This window comes from Saccopteryx bilineata, chromosome 5, assembly GCF_036850765.1.
Source record: "Saccopteryx bilineata isolate mSacBil1 chromosome 5, mSacBil1_pri_phased_curated, whole genome shotgun sequence".
Lineage (NCBI taxonomy): Eukaryota > Metazoa > Chordata > Mammalia > Chiroptera > Emballonuridae > Saccopteryx > Saccopteryx bilineata.
In genome coordinates, this window is record NC_089494.1 from 209,876,453 (window position 1) to 209,892,972 (window position 16,520).

General features: G+C 36.3%; 1 protein-coding gene and 1 pseudogene across 2 annotated transcripts in view; both read left to right on the forward strand.

The window, feature by feature from the left end:
- The window catches only part of RASSF6 (Ras association domain family member 6), a 62,592-nt gene that overhangs the window by 40,517 nt on the left and 5,555 nt on the right, over nucleotides 1-16,520 (forward strand). For both annotated transcript variants that reach the window (XM_066280362.1, XM_066280363.1), the window contains exons 5-8: nucleotides 5,720-5,817; nucleotides 7,207-7,391; nucleotides 11,987-12,088; nucleotides 12,842-12,893. In XM_066280362.1, coding sequence (XP_066136459.1) covers nucleotides 5,720-5,817; nucleotides 7,207-7,391; nucleotides 11,987-12,088; nucleotides 12,842-12,893 — 437 coding nt within the window. The remainder of the gene's footprint in view (nucleotides 1-5,719; nucleotides 5,818-7,206; nucleotides 7,392-11,986; nucleotides 12,089-12,841; nucleotides 12,894-16,520) is intronic.
- Nucleotides 10,717-10,842, forward strand: LOC136307040 (small nucleolar RNA U3; annotated as a pseudogene).

Below are 16,520 nucleotides of genomic sequence, written 5' to 3' on the forward strand. Positions count from 1 at the left end.
TCTCTCATATCTGGTCCAAGTATTTTCTTTCAGAAATTTTTATTTAAAAAAGACAGCCTTATTATGTTTGCTTGTATTAGTTTTTATTTCTGCTTTTCTTACTTTTCCAAAGTTAGCTTTGGCACATTTTGGACAAGTCATGGTGGATGAAATAAAGAGCAGAAACTGAACAGGTATACATTTGAATAATATCAATAGTGTTTTTTCTTTTTTACAATATGAGTGGGAAGTGACTGCATTCTATTTGTTTATCAAATTTCTACCGCTTTTTTATTTTGCAACTCATTAGAAAAGCTCCCACAGTTTAAATTTGCTAATAGCACACATTCTGAAGCTCGTTCAGAGCTATGCAAACAGTCTCATACTGGGGCAAGTTAAACTACAGTATTTGATATTTTGTAAAGCTCTAATCAGTTTTCTTTGGAAAGCTCTGGGGAACTGCCCTCAAACTTAGTCTGCATAGTTGTATATGGTGACACTTCAAATTGCATAACGCAGAGCTAAAATTGGTGTAGTCTCCCAGGATGGTAAGAAGGAAAAGCGATTAAGCACTGCATATATTGAGCTATCCTGTCTCCCTGTAGTAGTGTGACACCACTAAGCAATAAGAAGTGAGGACAGGCCCTGGCCGGTTGGCTCAGCGGTAGAGCGTCGGCCTGGCGTGCGGGGGACCCGGGTTCGATTCCCGGCCAGGGCACATAGGAGAAGCGCCCATTTGCTTCTCCACCCCCCCCCCCCTCCTTCCTCTCTGTCTCTCTCTTCCCCTCCCGCAGCCAAGGCTCCATTGGAGCAAAGATGGCCCGGGCGCTGGGGATGGCTTCTTGGCCTCTGCCCCAGGCGCTAGAATGGCTCTGGTCACGGCAGAGCGACGCCCCAGAGGGGCAGAGCATCACCCCTGGTGGGCAGAGCGTCGCCCCTGGTGGGCGTGCCGGGTGGATCCCGGACGGGCGCATGCGGGAGTCTGTCTGACTGTCTCTCCCCGTTTCCAGCTTCAGAAAAATACAAAAAAAAAAAAATACAAAAAAAAAAAAAAATAATAAGTGAGGACAGGTGTCAAGTCAGCCAGGGTTTCTAAGAATTTATAGTACATCACTGGGCCCGCATTCTCGGCCATTTTCATCTCCCCCATATGAAATAACATCAGGTTGCTTTGCCTGTTTAGTTTCTGCTTTTCTTTGGTATTCTGTTTTTTCAATTACTACCCCTTTTTCTATAATAATTATATCTGAGTCCTTTGTTTATTAATCATTTATAGATTGGAGAAAATAAATAATCTCATCTATCATAAGAACAACTGGAAGATTCTGACTCGGGACCTAAATACTTCTCCTCTGAGTTAAGTTTACTACCTATTGTTCTTGGACATTATAACATTTGCTTTGACTGGCTACATGCTAGATAGTAGAGTTCACTGAGAAATTAATTAAATATATTCATATTTTTTTCTCTCCTTCATAAGGCTATTTGAGGCTCAAATAATATAAAAATTGTAAAAAGACTTCAAAAAATTCAAAGATCAAGGGAAAAAAAGAACTACATTTATTTATATTCACCACCACTAGTATTTTTAAATTTTTATTGAATTGGGGTGACATTGGTTAATAAACTATATAGATTTCAGGTGTACACTTCTATAATACATTATCTATATATTATATTACGTGTTCAATACCCAAAGTCAAGTCTCATTTCATCCCCATTTATCCTCTCCTTTATCCTCTTCTACCGTGCCCCAACCCCTGGTAATCACCATATTGTTTTCTGGGTCTATGAGTTTTTGATTTTTGGTGGGGTTTTTGGGATGGTTTTTATTTTTTTGCTTAATCTCTTCACCTTTTCACTCAGCCCTGTAATCCCCTCCTCTCTAACAGCTATCAGTTTGTTTTCTGTTATCTATGAGTCTGTTTCTATTTTGTATGTTAGTTTATTTAGCTCATTAGAGTCTACGTATAAGCGAAATCATATGATGCTTGTTTTTCTCTGACTGGAGTATTTCACTTAGCATAATACTCTCCAGATCCATATATACTGGTACAAATGGTAAGAATTTTTCATTTTTTTATAGCCCAGTAGTATTCCACTGTGTAAATGTACCACATCTTATTTATCCACTCATCTCCTGATGGGCACTTGGGCTGCTTCTAAATCTTGGTTATTGTATACGACACTGCAGTGAACATAGGGGTGCATGTATTCTCTCAAATTAGTGTTTCAGGTTTTTTGGATATATTCACAGAGTTGGAATCACTGGGTCATAAAGCAGTTTCATTTTAAAATTTTTGAGGTAACTCCATACTGCTTTCTACAGTCGCTGCACCAGTCTGCATTCCCACCAACAGAGTATGAGGATTCTCTTTTCTCCACACCCTCACCAGCACTTGTTGTTTGTTGATTTATTGATGATGGCCATTCTGACAGGTGTGAGGTGATATCTCATTGTGGTTTTAATTTGCATTTCTCTGATGATTAGTGACATTGAGAATCTTTTCATATGTCTGTTAGCCATCTGTATGTTCTCTTTGGAGAAATGTTTATTCAGCCCTTTATAAACGTATCATTGGCAAAAATGTTCTCCCATTCAGTGAGTTGTATTTCAATTTTGTTGATGGTTTACTTTGCTGTGCAAGAACTTTTTAGTTTAATGTACACCCATCTGTTTAAGTTTTCTTTTGTTTCCCTTGTCCAAGGAGACATAGGAGAAAAAAATATTGTTATGAAAAATGTCTGAGATTTTACTGTTTATGTTTTCTTCTATGATTTTTATGGTTTTGAGTCTAACATTTGAGTCTTTAATCCATTTTGAATTTAACTTGGATATAGTATAAGAAGGTAGTCTGGTTTTATATTTTTGCATGTATATGTTCAATTTTTCTAACACCATTTATTGAATAGACTGTATTTATTTCATTGTATGTTTTTTCCTTCTTTGTCAAGTATTAATTGACCATAAAAACATGGGTATATTTCTGGGATTTCTTTCATTGTTGAGATGTCTATTTTTATGCCAGTACCATGCTGTTTTGACTACTATAGCTTTGTAGTATAGTTTGACATCAGGTAGCATGATTCCTCCAACTTTATTCTCCTTTCTCAAGAACACTGTGGCTATTTGGGGTCTTTTGTGGTTCCATTTAGATTTTTGGAATATTTGTTATACTAATGTAAAATACACCATTGGTATCTTGATATGAATTGTGTTGAATTTATAGATTCCTTGGGTAGCATGAACATTTTATTGATATTAATTCTTACCCATGAATATGGTCTATTTTTGCACTTATTTGTATCTTCTTCAATTTTTTTCTCCAGTTTCTTATACTTTTCCAAGTACAGGTCAGTCTTTTACATCCTTAGTTAAATTTATTCCAAGGAATTTTATTTATTTTTAATGCAGTTATAAATGGAATTAAATTATTATTTTTTCTTTTTAAAAATTTATTTATTGATTTTAGAGAGAGAGGAAGGGAGAGAAAAACAAAAACATTGATCTGTCCCTACATAAGCCCTGACCAGGGATTGAACCCACAATGTTTGTGTTATAGGACAATGTTCTCATCAACTAAGCTATCTGGTCAGGGCTTAGTTTTACTTACTGATAGTTTACTATTGGTGTATAAAGATACAACTGATTTCTGGATATTTATTTTGTATCCTGCTACTTTACTGAATTTATTCATCAGTTCTAGTGGGTCTCTGGTGGAATCATTATGGTTCTCCATATAAAGTACCATGTCATCTGCAAATAATGACAATTTTACTTCTTCCTTTCCAGTTTGGATACCTTTTTTTTATTTTTTTTATTTTTATTTTTATTTTTTTCTGAAGCTGGAAACAGGGAGAGACAGTCAGACAGACTCCCGCATGTGCCCGACCGGGATCCACCCAGCACGCCCACCAGGGGCGACGCTCTGCCCACCAGGGGGCAATGCTCTACCCATCCTGGGCATCGCCATGTTGCAACCAGAGCCACTCTAGCGCCTGAGGCAGAGGCCACAGAGCCATCCCCAGCGCCCAGGCCATCTTAGCTCCAGTGGAGCCTTGGCTGCGGGAGGGGAAGAGAGAGACAGAGAGGAAGGTGCGGCGGAGGGGTGGAGAAGCAAATGGGTGCTTCTCCTGTGTGCCCTGGCTGGGAATCGAACCCGGGTCCTCCGCACGCTAGGCCGACGCTCTACCGCTGAGCCAACCGGCCAGGGCTGGATACCTTTTATATTTTATTTTTGTCTGATTGCTGTGACTAGGAGTTTCAGTACCATGTTGAATAAGAGTGATGAAAGCCGACATCCTTGTCTTGTGCCTAATCTTAAGGAAAATGTTTTTCTTTTTTCATTGAGTATGATGTTGGATGTTGGTTTGTAATACATTACCTTTATTATGTTAAGGTATGTTCATTCTATAATCAAGTGAGAGGCAGGGAGGCAGAGAAACAGACTCCTGCATGAGCCCTGACCACATCCACCTGGCAACCCCCATCTGGAGCTGCAGCTCTGTTGCTAGCAATGGGACAACTCTAGTGCCTGAGGTGAGGCCAGGGAGCCATCCTCAGCACCTGAGGCCAACTTGCTCATTTGAGCCATGGCTGCAGAAGAGGAAGAGAGAGAAAAGAGAAAGAGAGAGAGAGAGAGGAGGGGTGGAGAAGCAGGTGGTTGCTTTTCCTGTATGCCCTGATGGAAATCGAACCTGGGACTTCCACACGGAAATTGAACATTATGACTTCCTTTTGGTCATAAGGAAAACAGACATTATGAAAGAGAATCATAATAGGACTAAGACTGGTCTTATCAATGATAGCATATGTTAACCTAGAGTGATCCAGGAATATCTTAGATATGTAATGGTCCCCAGGCCATCATGAAGTAGATATAGTACTTGTGATTATGATGATGATGATAGTGAAGATGAAGATGATTATGATCATTTAACACATACTGAGTGCTTACTATGTGTTGGGCACTGTTTTAAAAATTTCATGCAAATTAACTCAATCTTCTCAACCACCTTATCCTAGCTCATACTGTTATCATCTTCACTTTATAGAAAAGACACAGAGAAAATAGTAACTTATCTAAAGCCAGATAAACAAAATAAAGATGAGAGTTGGCCCACCTGGAAAAAATAAGCAGTTGCCTGGTTTTATTTATCCTGGACTTTAGAATGCATTGACAATTGTTAGTATCCCTTGTCAATTATAATTTTCTAGAAAAGAAGTTTCTGTACATTTTCCTCCTTTTAAATTGCACTCATCATAGTAAGTAGTCAAGGCCTTAAAGATAGGCATCAAATGTTATTATTTTAGAACCACTTTCCTAATAAAATGCTTTGAAAAAGGAAATATAGGAACTCAGTGCAAATTGAACGAATGAACACTTTTATACCTAAACTGTCTTAAGTGCATTATGAGATCTCTGTATCACAATGGATTATGTTGTTTTCTCCTAATTCTATTTGTACATATGTTTTACAGAATCTATACTTCCTTGTGTTCCAGTGTGTAACTGATTTATTGTGTCAAAATATGATCAAAATAAGTAAAGTATTTAAAACACATGATGACCACTCTGGTATAAATATTATTGCAATAATGTAATATTGTCATAAATTAGGGTGATATATGAACCTACAGAGGCCCGCAGTGCTGACATAAATACTGTAAGTCTGAAAACCATCATAGAACTCATTATGAATGGAGTTGATGTCACTTACAAGGTTTATTATTTTTCAGGGGAATGACACGCTGGGGAGAATTTGATGATCTTTATCATATTGGTGACCTGGACAGGACCCAGATTCCAGAGTCGGAAACAATGAATTCCCAGGAAGGTCAGTGTCAAACTGTTATTAATGAGGAGACTTTAAAGGATGAATCACAAATGTTTCTCTGAAATGTAACGTTTTATACACTGCTACATAATAAACCCGTTTTTTTGTTTTGTTTTGTTTTGTTTTTAAAGGGTCTTAAGCACACAGTAACTTAAATTACTACAGTTCTGGTATGATGTTTAAGAATGTTACTTGGCTATATAAAAATATGATGATTTTTAAAAATTACATCAAGTAACTTACATTTATTAGGGTAGGAGATCTAATGGTTTGAATAAAGTTTGTGTTCATAAAATTGTTCAATACTTTCCCTAAAAATTAGGATAATTTATTATACTCAGTAGCTTTTTATGTTAAGCTATGCCTCTCAGAGTGAACTCCACATTTTCTTACAAGTTGAACATTTTAGTTATAGATATTTACATAGTATTACTTCTCAGAAAAAAAAGCAGATACAGTATACTAAGGTCAATATTTATATTGATGTAGTTGTTTCAAGCATTTGTTTTAAAAAGAGAAAAATATACCTGAACATCAAATGAGTTTCTATCAACTACCCAAACCAATGGAAAATGCTAGCTCCTAACAAGTGATGTCAGTAGTCATAATAATAATTATGTGATAGTAATGATATTAATGGCTATCATTTACCAAGATTCTACCGTGTCAGATGTGATATCTTATATTTTACATGGATTTTGCATTTTATATGTAATATATAGAGATCTACAAAAGAGGATGACTGAGGTGTGGGTTATATTGCTGGGTGGTGATAGTACCAAACTGGCTTTAGACTGAACAAGGATTTTTATTGGCTTTACCTTCCTGAGTTGACCAACAACTTCCAATGTTGCTTTAAAACAAACAAACAAACAAACAAACAAACAAAAAACCCTTAAATTCATATTCCTCTGCTGTCACTGTAACAAACCATATTTTATAATATACATGATATTTCTTCTAGGATTCCCTAATCCTTGTTTTATAGCCTCTGGACATCTTTTAGATAAAAATCTTTTCAATTAGCCCCTTTAAAAAAAATTCTCATCTAAACCCAGGGGAATCTCAATATTTTGACACCAATGATACCATAATGATTTATTTGTATTTGAGGACCAGTACTAAAGAAAGGTGAACTATCTCTGGCCTATTTCATCATACTCTAATTACAATAGGACATTATTTAAAATCTCAAGGTAAAATGGAACACAAATGCCACAAGCAGGTCTTATTCTTACACAAAAACATTGCTACTTCCCTGCTATTTAAAAGCATTAGAGTCCATTGCCTCGGTACTTATTAAATATATATATATATATACAAATCCACCTAGGATGCAATGAGGTGGGCGGCTAAATGATATGGGTTTATCATCTTTATTCTTCCCAGATTATTTATCTCATCACAGCAGCACTCTGAAACCTCATGCAGATGAAGAGCCAATATCTCCATTGCTCTATAGAACCATGAGTGAAGCAACCCTGGTGAGAAAAAGGATGAAGCCTCTAGTGATGGACAGAAGAGACAGACAGAAACAAAGAGCCTCTATTAACGGACACTGTTATAACCATGAAGTGAGTTACAATTCTATTGGTGTCATTAAAATAGCATTGTCAGCCTTGACTGGGTGGCTTAGTGGATAAAGCATCCATCCACCCGGCACACCACCAGAGCTATTGATTTGACCCCCAGTCAAGACTTATATGAGAAGCAATCAATGAATACACAACTAAATGGAACAACTAAGTGAAACAATTTGTTCATCTCTCTCTCAAATCAATGAAAAATTTAAAATAGTGTTTTCATTTATGCTAACAATACCATTCAATTCTTTTTAAATGGTGATAAAAAGAGTAGTATACTTAACATTTATGGAGTACTCTCAGATATTAAACTGTTTTAAATTGATTTTTGATGAATTATCTTATTAATCATTATGACAATGATGAATTGGGTACCACTATTTCCCCTACTTTACATATTTAAAGTTAATTGAGGTTCACGGAGGTTAAACAGTTTCTCTTAGGTCATTCCGCTTCTAAGTAGTAACTTTGAACTTTCACCCAGCTCTGTCTGACTTCAGAACCCACATTGTTAGTCACGGTGATAGATGAACCCTAAGTGGCAGGTACTGTGTCTAGCACTGGAAATATAAAAATGAATCAGTCGATACCTGTGCCAGAAAGGAGAGCAGGACAGGTCCAAGAAACCAATACGTTGACAAATGGCATTGGAATAATGTAAGTGCTAGAATAAAGTTTGATTTAAAGTACATTTGAACATTAACATTTAAATAACATTTACTTTTTTTAAGTCCTATTTACAACAATAAATCAAATTTCTCATTGTGTGGGTTCCCTTCCTGGTCTTGTATAAATACACGTCATTTTTTATACAAGTATAGCTGTAGTTTAGATATACTGAATATGTTTTAAATTTACATGCGCCTTTTCATGCTTTTTGTAAGACATTTCACTTTACTGAAGGTAGAAAATGCGTCATTTTTCTAAAATAAGTATTTTTCTGTTCATATATTTTAGCAATTATCCATCTACTTGTTGAATAAATATTTCAAAAGCACTTACTCTGAGCCCAGCACCATTCTAAGCCCTTTAATACAAAATATGAACTCATTTCTCTTAAGCTTTTTCCTATAGGGCTTTTTACCTTATTTCTTCTTCCGTCCTTGTGAGGGTATCATTGTTGTGCCTTTGGTACTGATGAGAATAAACCTTTCTTTTGAACTTTTTGTTCAAGTTAGATATTTTGGGGGGTTCAAGAATTACCATCCTGGCCACAAAATAATTTTGACAGTCCCCAACAGATGTGCGACTGTGGATTGCCCTGGTTTCTTCTCCTTGGAATTATGCTGTGTGTGATTGTCCTGTGGGGTGACTTGTGTTATAGAAGGCTAGGAAAGCCACATTGTACAAAATGATTGACTTCTAGATGGGATCCCCTGTGCTAAGAATAAAATGACACTAAGTTGGCTACATAGCATAGTGGTTAAAGGATTCAGTTCTTCTTCTGTGATACAGCTTGATGACCTGAGCTCAAATTCTTGCTGAGCAAAATCAAAACTCTTAGCCTTAGTTCTTTCATTCTTCCTACTTTAAAAGTTGTTGATGGGATTAAATGAAATAAGGTGAGTTAAGCACAGGGCCTAACACAAATGAAAGAACTTAATTGACTTTGGCTTTATTGTCGATTAATAGAGATCAAGCTGAAACTACAGATATTTCATACAGATGTCATTCACTGCAACTCAATAACTAGAAAAACAAACAAACCAAAACCCAATGCACTCTATAAGTAAGTTGCAATTATGAGCATGTATAAACTTAAATTGATACCATCTTTAAATATGTTTTTATACCATGAGATCTCTTAATAATGCCAGTATTGTTAGGCTGTAGATAACACGCACATTAGAGGTTTACATTGTGATATATGTAGATAAGTTATGAGTATGACTTGACCTGTGGTATATCTCTGTCCATGCAATTAGAAATGATTTTATAAGAGGGTTGCATTATGTGTTTTGGCCAACAAGATTGATATAGTGCCGGATGCACATGTAGTTCTCCAAGGCTTCATTGAACTCATAAGTACTGCTTATAAGTGTCACAGTGACTCATTCATGCCTTACAATGTCCACAAACATTGAATTTTCTCATGCTTAACAAAAGTTTATTTCAAACAGCTTCCATATATATTCTCTGAAAACATAGTTCCATTTCTAGATTTTTATTTACACAAATGCCATGCAGATAAATACTTTGATGTTTATTAACTCATCTCCCAATATAGCACTCATCTATCTAACACTCCATTAAACCACACCAAAACCCATTCATGTCCATTTCTGTTGAGCACACCCCATTTCTACAGTCTTGGAATACTTTGAAACTGCACATATAAATGAGATATGTGGAAATAAGCCTTTGCTTAGTGTTCCTTTTTATTTTAAAGTATACATTTTATGCCATTCTCCTTACATTCTGTTACCTAATGAGTAAGAATTTTTTTTATTTTTTATTCTGTGGCACACATGGAGTCATATTTCCTTTGGGTGTCATAAGTTATACATATATTATTAATTACCTAATTTGTGAGTTTTTACACACTATATTTTTAAATTTGAACACATATTTGTATAAATCGAATTTACAAATTTAATTTTGCCTATTTATGGTTGTTATAAAGACTAAATTTGTATTTACAAAAGGCTTAGATTAGATCTTGGAGCATGGTCATGATTATGTTAAATTAATAACTACTTGAGAATTCTATGTCATTCTTTCGAATAATATTCCTTTTAGGGAGTACATATTCTGCCTAATAACCACTAGTTTGCTTACATATTGCCTTACTTACCTAAATACTACATCAGCTCTTGCCTAAGTACAAACACAGCTTAATACCTGTGCACATATGTAACCAGGAAACCTGTACAAGTTAGGGAAGTACTAGCTGAAATTATTCACCAGGATTTCCCAAAGTATATTTCATTGACTATTAAAAGGTATATTTACAAGGGATATTATTTATAATAAAATAGGAATAATAATCAAATTAAGAGTGAACAATCTACTGACCAGGCAGTGGCGCAGTGGATAGAGCATCAGTCTGGGACTCGGAGGACCCAGGTTTGAAACCCCGAGGTTGCCAGCTTGAGTGCCAGCTCATCTGGCTTGAGTGTAGGTTCACCAGCTTGAGTGCAGGGTCACTGGCTTGAGCGTGGGATCATAGACATGACTCCATGGTTGCTGGCTTGAGCCCAAAGGTCACTAGCTTGAAGCCCAAGGTCACTGGCTTGAGCCCAAGGTCTCTGGCTTGAGCAAGAGGTCACTTGCTTTGCTGTAGCCCCCTGGTTAGGGCACATATGAGAAAGCAATCAAGACTATACTTTCAGGGATCATTTCTATAGTTTATTACTTGAGAAAGCAATCAGTGAACAACTAAAGAGACTAAGGAGCCGCAACAAAGAATTGATGCTTCTCATCTCTCTCCCTTCCTGTCTGTCCCTATCTGTCCCTCTCTCTCACTCTCTCTGAAAAAGAAAAAGTGAACAATCTGTGGTTATATTTGTTATAACATGTTTTGTAGCACATTACTAACCCCCAAGAGGTATGTCTCAGACTTATCTGATAGCAGAAACCTCCACCAAATATCATCTGGAAGGCAGACTCTTGATTAGAGCAATATGTGGGAAATATTGTTCTAAAGTTTCAACTGGTAGCACTTTTACCCCAACCCTCAGTTGAGATATAGGCTGAACCATATGAAATGGCCAATGTTGGATCATTTCTGACCAATCAAAAGGGTTCAAACTAAAAACAATTTAGAAAAATTATTTCTTAGTAGGAGGAAGCTGTAGCATGTAAGTTTAAAATGCTTGTTCATGTTATTTTTTGTGTGTTTAGTTATAATAGTTAATTTATTATTTGTTTTGTTTTGTTTTAGTGAGGGAGAAAGAAAGAGACAGAGACAGACAGGAAAGGAGAAAGATCAGAAGCATCAACTCATAGTTGTGGCACCTTAGTTGTTTATTAATTGCTTTCTCATACATGGCTTGACTAGGGGGCTCCAGCTGAGCCAGTGCCCCCTTGCTCAAGCCAGCAACATTTGGGCTCAAGCCAGCAACCATGGGATCATGTCTATGATACCACGCTCAAGTTGATGAACCCATGCTCAAGCTGGATGAGCCTGTGTTCAAGCCGGCGACCTTGGAGTTTCAAACTTGGGTCCTCAGCATCCCAGGTCAACACTTTATCTGCTGTGCCACCACCTGGTCAGGCAATATAACAGTTAATTTCTTTTAAAATCTTAAATTATACAAAAGAATGGTGTGATTATCCAGTGAAAATATTTTGGACATTTAAAAATTATTTTTACCTAATTTACTCTAGAAACAACAGAAGGCTTCTTAAAAGAAGACACAATATTCAACAACAGCAAAGAAAGCAGAAAGAAAGAGAAAGAAGGAAGGAAGGAAGGAAGGAAGGAAGGAAGGAAGGAAGGAAGGAAGGAAGGAAGGAAGGAAGGAAGGAAAAAAGTTTTTACCGGGGATCTTGTTTGTTTGTTTTTTCCCAAAAACCCAGCTTCAAACTGACTTATGTTAATTTTAAAGATTTACATAACAATCTTTTCTTTCTTTTTTTTTTAGACATCAATTTTTACTCCAGCCTTTGGATCAGAAACTAAGGTCAGAATAAACAGTAACATGAATACTGAAGAAGTAATAAAGCAACTTCTTCAAAAATTTAAGGTAATTTTAATCACTGAACTGAAGTTTAAATATTGTCGTGGCCCAGCCACAATGAGTCTATTACAGGGTCCTTGAATGGGAAAAGGTATGGAATTAAATAAATAATAGAGAATTAAAGATATATACATAAAGATGAGTTCGGGAGGACAGCACAGTGAACAGTCACTACTGTTCTTAAGCCGATGCAATGGTGGCTCCCATAAGCACATCCATATTTATTTAGGGAAAAAATGTGGTCCATTAGCAATTCAATTGTTTCCAAGACCACTCAAAGACAACCCCCACCATACCATTTAGATCTAACTTTACACCAATAAGAAACTAGCTTCCAGCCTCTTTCGGAGAACATGGGTGGGATGAGTGAGAATCAGGTAACTAGGCAGGTGAGGTGGAGGGTTAGGCCCAGCACCTCTGTGCCCTGGATATCCAGATTGTAAAAACACCCTGTTTATATTTCAGTCCCCAACAAAATATCATGTATATGATTTAACTGCAAATACATAAATGCTCTTTTCTGAAAAAGACCTATGAACAGGGAAATCTAAATCAATGTTCAGGTCTGAAGGATTCTTTCCTACCTATGACACCTTTTATTAATTGTTGACAGCATTATTCCTAGGAAGCAGAGAAGGTTTATGTCTAAAAGTAAAAACTGAAAGTTAGAAAATGTATACGTAATTTGGGTCTAGTTGGCTTAGAAAACATCATATGACAACAAAGAATTTATGTCTGTTCATTTTTTTCCACTGATAGATTGAAAACAGTGCCCAGGATTTTGCACTTTACATTATATTTTCAACAGGAGGTAAGAAAGCATGATCTCTCTTCTTAATGTCTCCATGTGTTACAGGTTTTTTGCCCATAGAGAAGACAGAAGAGCAGCTTACCTCATTGTGGGGAAAAAAGGGAGAAGAGGAAGAAAGGAGGGGAGGGTGTTTTAGAAGAACCAAGACTAAGGTTCCCTAGATGAGTTTTTTGGGGGGTTGTTGTTATTTATTTTATTTGTTTTTTTAACAGAGACAGAGAGAGAGAGTCAGAGAGAGGGACAGATAGGGACAGTCAGACAGGAACGGAGAGAGATGAGAAGCATCAATTGTTTGTTGTGGCACCTTAGTTGTTCATTGATTGCGTTCTCATATGTGCTTTACCAGGGGGCTACAGCAGAGCGAGTGACCCCTTGCTCAAGCCAGCAACCTTGGGCTCAAGTCAGCGACCTTGGGCTTCAAGCCAGCAACCTTTGGGCTCAAGCTAGCAACCATGCGGTCATGTCTATGATCTTACGCTCAAGCCAGTGACCCCGTGTTCAAGCTGGTGATCCTGCGCTCAAGCAGGTGACCTCGGGGTTTTGAACTTGGGTCCTCCATGTCCCAGTTCGACACTCTATAAACTGTGCCAGGCTCAAGCCCTAGACGAGTTTTAATAAAAAAGAGTTTGCTTGTTGCTCATTCAGTTATCTGAATGGTGATCAGAGCCCTCAAGAATCCATGAAGTTTCCCCAAGAATTGTTAAGCTATATAATAAGTTATTGTTGTTCTCTGTTCTCCTTTCTTTTTGTCTTTCCTTTCTCACTGTAACTCTTACTGGAGTCATCATTGCATATCATTTTTCTCCAGTCTTGTTACTATATCTCTTAGCAGAGTGTCTGGCACATTATAGGCATGTTACCTTTCCTCCGTAGAGAATCATGTTCAGAAGTTGGTTGTAGGGGGTAAAATGTTAGAACCAGGGCATTAGGAAGGTACTTTTTGTGGGATGCCAGGAGCAGTGAGAGAGATTAGAGAAAATCTAAAGTAGCACTTAAATTTTTTAAAACTTCTAAATTGAAAAACTTAAATGGTATTATATAACTATTCCAGATTACAAATTAAATGCTAGAATATGTAAGCCAGAAATGAATAAAATAAAATAATACATTCTGATGTCAGAGTAACTATAACAGAATAACTAAAACAAAAACTAAAGGAAAATTATCTCCAAACATATATAAAATTAAAGCTCTTATAATTTGAAAGCTTAAATATAAAAAATATATAAATTTTTGATTATTTTAAGGATATATATACATATTCTAGTTTAAGAAAAAATGTATAAAGGGGTACAAACATGTAAAAATATAAACAGTATATTATGAAGAATATTAGAAAAAAATCAGTACCTAAAATAACAAGGTCTTGCAACCAAAGAAAAGTATGATAAAACAATTCAAAGAATAAAAAGTTAATTAACTAGTAAATATTTTTAGAAAAAATCTTAAATTCAAGGAAATACAAGTATTTAAGGAATGGAGTAGTCAAGGAAAGGCAAGTTCAATCCACAATGCAATGTTATCTTGCATTTATAAGATTGGTAAAACATTTTTATTTTGACAGAGACAGAGAGAGAATCAGCGAGGGACAGACGAACAGGAAGGAAGAGAGATGAGAAACATCTATTCTTTGGCACCTTAGATGTTCAATGATTGCTTTCTCATATGTGCCTTGACCAGGGGGTTACAGCAGAGAGAGTGACCCCTTGCTCAAGCCAGTGACCTTGGGCTTCAAGCCAATGATCTTTGGGCTCAAGCCAGTGACCATGGGGTCATGTCTATGATCCCATGCTCAAGCCGGATGAGCCTGTGCTCAAGCCAGCAACCTCAGAGTTTTAAACCTGGGTCCTCCACGTCCCAGTCTGATGTTCTATTTACTGTGCCACTGCCTGGTCAGGCTGGTAAAACATTTTTAAATGATTCTACCTCTGGCTAGTGTAGATAAAGGTAAAGGGTACTTTTCATGCCATTCTGGTGAAAATATGACTGTCTTTGCTTTTTCAGAACTCATTATAGCAATATTTATTAAATTTATAGTATATATATATATTCTTTATTAAAACAATCCTACTGGTGAGAATTTATTTCACCAAAATAAAAAGACTAGCCTGACCAGGTGGTGGCAGAGTGGATAGAGTGTCGGCCTAGGATGCTAAGGACCTAGGTTTGAAACCTGAGGTCACCAGTTTGACCACAGGCTCATCCAACTTGAGTGCAAGTTCACCAGCTTGAGCATGGAGTCACTGGCCTGAGCATGGGATCATAGATATGACCCCATGGTCGCTGGCTTAAAGCCCAAGGTCATTGCCTTGAGTCCAAGGTCACTGGCTTGAGCAAGAGGTCACTGGCTCAGCTGAAGCCTTTCAGTCAAGGCACATATGAGAAAGCAATCAATGAACAACTAGTGTGATATAACTATGAGTTGTTGCTTCTCATATCTCTCCCTTCCTGTCTGTCTGTCCCTCTGTCCCTGCTGTTCCCTTCCCCTGCCACTAAAATAAATGAATAATATAAAATAAATAATATAAAAATATTAAAAAGACTAACACCTACAGATTTATGTACAAGGCTGTTTATAATGATAAAAAGCTAAAGACAAAGTTACTTATCATAGGAGTATGATTAAATGTGATTATTTTCCACCATTAAATAGAATGAGTTAGATTTATACCAGTTGAATGAAGGGAATTCTGTAATATACATTAAATGAAAAATGCAAGATGCCTAAAAATGTATATCTATGACCCCATTTTTGTAAAAGAATTATATATCCCTATTTAAATATGTGGTATTTATGATCATATGATCAGGGAAAAAGGAATGGAATGATAAATACCATGACTTTTAAAAAATATGTCTATAGTAAAAATAGGAGTATATATAGTACCATCTTTATAGAGTGTGTTTGTGTGCATAAAGAGATAAGTGAAGGGATGGTCACTCAAATAATGATGCTAAGTGTCTCTAATGTCTGGAATTCTGGTCATTTTACTTTCTGCCTTATACTTCTACCCATAGTTTCAGTTATGAGTATGTGTGTATGTATATGTTTTGTGTTTTGATTTTATTAATCCCTAGTTAGGAATAATTGACAAATATAATTGTATTTTGAACTGTACAACACAATGATTTGATATATATATATACACACATATATTGTGGAATGATCATCAATATCAAGATAATTGACACGTCACTTCATATAAACTCTTTTTTTCTTGTGGTAACAATGTTCTCAGCAACTTTCAAGCATAAAATACCATATTACTAACTATAGTCACCATGCTGCACATTAGAGCCTTAAAACTCATTTTCTGATAACTGAAAATTCGTACCATCTTTTCCTTCCTCAATAGCACATGTTAGTTTTATAATCAGGAAAAAAGTATTTTTACCCTAAAGTGTAGGTCTTTAAAATTTTATCTATGAATAGCATGTTTTCATTTATATTTTGTGTCAAACTTTTTTATGCATAAAATCAAGAACTGAAGATAATCATTAAGAGAGACCTTTTAGGAACCAGAAACAGAGGAAAGAAAGTAGCATGTAGCACCTGCCTGAATGGAAACTGGAAAATAAAGATAGGTGCATTTTAACACCTTTAACTATTAAGCCCATAATCTATTG